Source organism: Gopherus evgoodei, chromosome 20 (assembly GCF_007399415.2).
Source record: "Gopherus evgoodei ecotype Sinaloan lineage chromosome 20, rGopEvg1_v1.p, whole genome shotgun sequence".
NCBI classification, from domain to species: domain Eukaryota; kingdom Metazoa; phylum Chordata; order Testudines; family Testudinidae; genus Gopherus; species Gopherus evgoodei.
Window position 1 is genome coordinate 8571479 of NC_044341.1, and position 6321 is coordinate 8577799.

The 6321-nt window shown below is 42.9% G+C and overlaps 1 protein-coding gene across 13 annotated transcripts in view; it reads left to right on the forward strand.

Annotated features, from left to right (window-relative positions):
- Positions 1-194: 194 nt before the first annotated feature.
- SRRM1 (serine and arginine repetitive matrix 1) overlaps positions 195-6321 on the forward strand; it is a 34697-nt gene continuing 28570 nt past the window's right edge. For 7 of the 13 annotated variants that reach the window (XM_030539400.1, XM_030539401.1, XM_030539404.1 and 4 more), the window contains exons 1-3: positions 195-348; positions 4058-4147; positions 6252-6321. The exon at positions 6252-6321 is cut by the window's right edge and continues 53 nt beyond it. In XM_030539400.1, the coding sequence (XP_030395260.1) occupies positions 328-348; positions 4058-4147; positions 6252-6321 (181 nt within the window). In that variant the 5' untranslated portion in view covers positions 195-327. Of the gene's footprint in view, positions 349-4057; positions 4148-6251 lie in introns of those variants that run through there. The other 6 variants (XM_030539411.1, XM_030539410.1, XM_030539413.1 and 3 more) reach the window with 3 other exon arrangements.

Below are 6321 nucleotides of genomic sequence, written 5' to 3' on the forward strand. Positions count from 1 at the left end.
GCTAGAACCTACACGCTCCATGGTCAGTCTCCTCATTGGTCGGGGCCCGCCGGATAGACCCTTGAACCCTCCTCCCATATTCCCTCCCCCCCCATCAGGGCGCCTTCTGATTGGCTTGAGGTGGAGCGCGGTCCGCCCTCTTCGCCGCATCCGCTGATTGGCTGACGGCTGGGGAGGCTCGCGGTCGGACCCGCCCATTCCGTTCTGTGTCGCGCCACTCTGCCTCTCATCTCGCCGCGGTGAACGTGAGGGAAGGAGGGAGGAAGGGGTCGTGCGGGCGCGGTGCACGCCGGGAGAGGGAGTGCTCTGCGGCCAGGAGGAGGCAAGATGGATGCGGGCTTTTTCCGCGTAAGTGTTACCCTAAGCGGGCAGGTGGCGCGGCCCGGCCCGGCCGGGAGAACGCGGGGAGCCGGGCCGCTGGGAAGCACCGCGACGGGCGCTGCCGCCGCCGCGGGGTCCCCCTTGCAAGCGCGGCCCTGCCTCCCTCCTCTGCCGCCCTGCGCAGGCTCCCGTGAGGAGCCGCGGCGCAGAAAATGGCGGCCGGAAGGTGGTCGGTGCGGTTCGTTCCACCCGCGGGGGGGGGGGGGGGGGCGCAGGGACGGTGTCATCGCGCGGGGCGGTGGGGGTCTCTGCGGCTGGGTATGTTGGAGGAGGGAGGGGCCTGCCCTTTCCTCTGAAGCTAGAGGGGGCGTATGCCGGGGGGGGGCAGCTCTTACCCCTGCCCGCCGCACGCGCACGCTCCTCCTAGGGCCGCGGTGAGGCCGCGCTCTCCTCTCCCGGGCCTGAGCCTTTCCGTGCGCTAGGCCCCGCTGCCATGCGGGCCGCCCGGGCCTGGTGTCCGGCGGGAGGAAGAGGAGTCTCTCTCCATCCCAGGCTGGGACCCGAACTCGGCTCGGCGTGGGCGCTCGGGAGTCTGGTTCCTGAACCTCATTCTGCGCCTGCTACTCGTCGTCATGGCCAGCGACCCTCTTGGTTTGGTTATGCGGTAGAGACGGTGTTGAGCTGGGAGACTTTATTTATAATGATACCTAGAACGCATCTGCCTTTTGACCATGAGATGTGTGATAGACAGTGGGATTTTGGCCTTTAGGTCCTCCGGTGCCAGTTATACAGCAGAAAACAATCTGATAATCTTCCCACCTCCCCGGGGGGCGGGAAACGGATCTTCACATATGTAATAGTCTAGTTACTTAACGGGTGCAAAGCATTGGGCAAAAGCAAATGTTACGAAAATGGCTCTCCTGGGTGTGTGTTCGTGTTGGCTTTTGCCTTTGCTAAAACAAACTCTGCAGGAAAAAAATATCTGGAACATCCATAGATGCTATAAAGCTTAAATATACTCTGGATATGTTATTGTGTATCCTTCTCCTTTTTCCCTATCTTATTAGAATTAACTTGTTTGTGTATGGGACTAACATGAGTTTTATGTATGCCAGAGGTGATCATGAGAGTAGGTGGCACTAAAAATATCAACTTCAAATCCTTCCCTGTGCGAGTTCTCTGGGAAGTATTAATACTTTAGCTTGGAAGAAAGACTCCACAGCAAAGGCTGTTTGGTTGTGTATGCCTGGTGCTTTAAAAACACAAGAAAAGGTTATTTTTGCCTCAGGGTCTATGGGCATCCTCCTGCAAATACTGGACTCTATATATTTACTGCTTGACAGAGAGAATTGGTATGCCTGGTCCTCTGTCTTTGCAGAGTTTGGTTCAAAGTCTGATGATTCAGGGTTTTTCCAAGTGATGTGTTTTTTACACACACAACTTTTATTGTTAGAGAGTGCTCAAATAATTATAGTGAAAAATACCTTTTTTGTAAACACATTTTTAGGTTTTGGGATTATTATAAAAGCAGGTTAGCAGTTTAATCTCGGAGCAAAGAGGGCTGTTGCTATTGATAATCTTGGGACCTTACATGTTCTCAATGCAATGTGTACAATTTACAAATTGACTTCTTTGTTGAAATGAAGATTGTACCATGCAATTTCAAATCTCTCTTGGTGACCAATGCTGCTCGCTATGGTTTGTGAACTTCTAGGCTATGGGGCTGAGCAAAACAACAGCCTTTTTCTGCCTCCTGTAGGGGCGGGGAATTTTATTTCTATATCTGACTGTAGAATCTTGAATATTTGGGTGATATGACAAATACACTAAATTCAGGTTTGACTGAAGAGGGCATACATCAAACATGGAAGCACTCTGAATAGTCTTGTATTCGGATGCAACTAAATCTTTGAAAATAAATGCTAGCCCCTAGGATTTCTATTCTTCAGAATTACAGAGGAGAACATTAGGAGTTATAGCCCCATCTCTGTATGTAATGTCTTCATTTTATAGCATCTTATCTTGCTGATGCATCTGAAGGTGCTTTTGTAAAAGATGCACAATTTTACAATATGGTCTGCAGTGCCAAGTTAATAACTGAAAGTAAACAAAAACTTTTTTTGATTTAAAGTGGCAGCATTCTTATTTCATGTCTCAGAGCATGGAGTTAGAGAGATGGTACTAAAGTTGAAGCAGTCATGCAATATAGGACTGGTGAGTTCAGGATCAGATGAATTCAATTTATGTTTGCATAACAGAGTGACTAGGGAGCTTGGATTAAATTCCAGATGGTTTTAAATCAAGTGATCGGAGTATTTTAATGCAGCAAAAGCTCAGTTTATTTGCTTGTCCTCCTAGTTCCATCGCAAGCTGTATCCTTGGACCAGTATGTTAATATAAATACTTACCATATTGTAATGTATGGGAAAGTGCGTGAATAAATGCCTCTCTTTTGAATCAGTTACAATAGTAGCTGGTTAAATAAGCTTTGAATGTGAAAACATAGTTAGTGATTCAAGACTAAACAAATGAACAATATTTCAGAACCTTTGGTCTGGGGAAACTGAGCTGTATTAACATTTGTTGCATCATGTTTTTTTAAAAATACAGTATTAGGACTCAATACTGAAAATTCATACTTGCATGTGTATGAAGTAAACAGAACTACTTATGCAAATGCTATTTCCAGGATTATACTCAATCTCTGACTATAGTTTTGCTATACATGAAAGTGAATCAATCATTTATAATGCTGTACAGTCAACAAAGCAGGATTCCCCTTTTTATAACCTGTTGCTTATTACATGCTAGATTAATGAACTGTGCAGGGTAGTGGTAAATTTCAAAGAAATTTCACCTGAAACTTGAGTAAAGGATTGAATGTTTATAATCTTCTGTGATAATTTCAGTGTATAATCTCATTTCTGAGGTTTAGGTCTAAGACCGGGTATACATTCAAAAGTTAAGTCGACCGGTGTGTGACGAGTCCACTCCCTGTGTGACAGATTTAAGCCAACCCAACCCTTGGCATAGACTACTCTTCTTCTCTGGACCTAGCTACCGCTTTTCCGGGAGGTTGATTTAACTGTACCAGCAGGAGACCCTTCTCTCATTTTTGTAGTGAGTGTCTACACTTGTAGCGCTACGATGTCTGCAGCTGTGCCTCTATAGTGCTTCAAGTATAGACAAGCCCCGAGACTCTGATTTAAAACCAAATCTATCTTTGACACCAGATTTCAAGAAGAAAATGAGCACTTGGAGTTACTAAAAATAATGGGGGCAAGGGTGAATAGCAGTATTAAAAAGATTTCACCTTTCATCTATACCATAAGTGCTCCAGTTTTTTCCTTCTGCTATTTTCTGCTCTTGGACAGAAAAAACTGAACTGATTCCAGCTGAGCAGATCTCTTTGAGAAGGCAGTATACCACAACTCAAAATTATTTGACAACATTGTGCATGCTTTTAGATTTGCAAGTGCTGCACCATGGTGAATTATATGATTTAAGTGTCAGAGCTCTGAAACCTGATTACCATCTTCAGTAGGATATGACGATTGGTTAGTGAAGTGGAATGCTTTTTGAAGGTGTCTGCACAGGTGGTACAAGTGAACATTTTTTAATTGGTTTGCAGTTTATCAAACTTGTGTTTAATGCAAATAATATATGGCAAGGGACAAGTGGGAGACTCACTGTGGAACAAAGTTTGATGTCATACTGACAAATCTTTCTACTATAGGGAACGAGTGCGGAGCAGGACAATCGCTTCAGCAACAAACAGAAGAAGCTGTTGAAGCAGCTGAAATTTGCAGAATGTCTAGAAAAGAAAGTAAGTTGAGTTTATTTGGGCTGGATGGGTGTGGAATAAAGTAAACTTTTAAGATGTCACAACCAAGATGCACAAGACAAAATTCTGAATTGTTATCAATGGTTTATATAGACATTGGAAGGAAGTCGTGCACAAAAATACCTATGCGCATAAAAATGATGATCAGGATATCCAGATGCATATTAAAGTACACCCTTTAAAAGAGCACACATGATGTGTTTATAATATTAAAAGGATAGTGCCAGTTAGCTTTGGGCCCAAATTTAGGATTTGATTTTAAAAAACAGAAAACCAACTTTCAGGATGAACAGAGAATATTATTTTCGAAAGCTCCAAAGTGACTTGTCTCTAGATGTTTTTAAAATATTGCCCAAACTGTCCTCATGATTTTTTTACATTTCAGTTCTCTCTCCTCCTCCTCCTCCTCTTCTCCCCCCCCCCCCCCGAAAAAAGTTAGGCAATTCCTTCTTTAACTGGTAGTAAAACCGATGCACTTGCAGTGTGTCCTCAGTAGGAAGAGAGAGAGCATGACTAGAGAAACTAAATTGTAGTTGGGGGTTAATGATAATTTTGTGTGCAGGGGAAATGGTTCCTCTGAGAGTTGGCAGTAAGTAACCACCCACTTGTCAAAGCTCAAGCTCTTCTGTTGCCACTACAGCCAGCATTGGGGCTTCAATAGTTTTTATTGCTCATGTGCCCCTACCTTGTGGAAGATAAGGCTGGTGAGTCCACAAGTAGGAGCCCCAGCAAACTGCAAATAGGGCTCCATCAAAGAGGCAGTAATTATCCCTAAATCATAAAGACTGAACTCTAATCTAAATTCTGAAGTAACTACAAAACAGTATCTGAAAATAACACACTGTAACTTATCTTTTAGGAGCTATGGTCATGATCTAAGAATGTCACAAAGACTGTAACTTTAAGTGCCACGGTGAGGCTAGGAGTTAAATTGCTAGTGAACCTCATTGTGGCACTAGGTACAATAGAGAATCGGAAATTTAAAAAAAAACCCCACAAATGAATATAATGTGAGAGAGACAAAAGGTTGGATTTTCCAATTTAACAAATTAACTGTCAGAAATTTTATTAGTAGTTAGCTAACAAAAACAATGGATATGATTTAGACTTTTGATAAAATCCCTTGCAAAAAGTTGGCAAGGAAACTTTGAGCCTGATCCAACTATCATTGAAGTCCCTTCTGACCTTAAAGTCTGAGTCTGTGAAGTCAATGGAAAGTTCTCTGTTAACTTCAGTGGAGGTTGTACTGGACCCTTGGAGAATGTGGGATACGAAGTAAAGTCCTATTATGTCTTAAAATTGATTGAGATGATTAACTAAGATTAGGAATAACTGGCCAGGTCTTGGAGTATTTTAGTGTTCAGTACATTTCATACTAACTTGAAAGTGGATGTGTGTGTGGGGGGGAAACAATATTGTGTTGTAATGTTGCTCATTAGTTATTTACACTGATGAAGACTATGGAGCATGGTGAGAAACTCCAGAAAGACCCAACAAAACTATAAAATGTGCTATGTAGCTCTTACCTAGCAGTAGATCTCAGAGTGCTTCAACAAAGGAGAGCACTGGCGTTCTCAATTTCGCTGATGAGGAAACTGAGACAGAGAGTGGCAGTGCCTTGCTTAAGGTCACTTAGCAGGCCAGTGACATAGCTGGAAGTAGAAATCAGCTCTCCTGAGTCCTGTCCCAATGCTCTGTCCACTAGGCCACACAGTCAAACCCTACAGGTCTAGGTTCTGATTTAATTATAATGCTTTAAGAAAGATCTAATGGTCATTTTGGACAGTTTAGATAATTTGTCTGCATAATACATAGCTTTTTTATTACTTTATTAAAAGTTACTAAGCTTTTTTTCAGAAGAGGTTATAGAATAGTATGGAAAAAAGCCATTATACAAATTCAAAGGGATGGCCTCTTATAATACAAGGAATAAGTCAGCCAAAACTGGGACAGTGTAATGAGACATTTAACTATATAATGCAGTCTTTACACAATACCAGAGAATTCAAGGTACTGTCACTTGATTGTGTATAGTGAAAGGATGAGTATTTAAAATAGCTTTTCACATTTTTATTTGTCTACACAGGTGGACATGAGCAAAGTAAACCTGGAAGTAATCAAGCCATGGATAACAAAACGAGTAACAGAAATCCTTG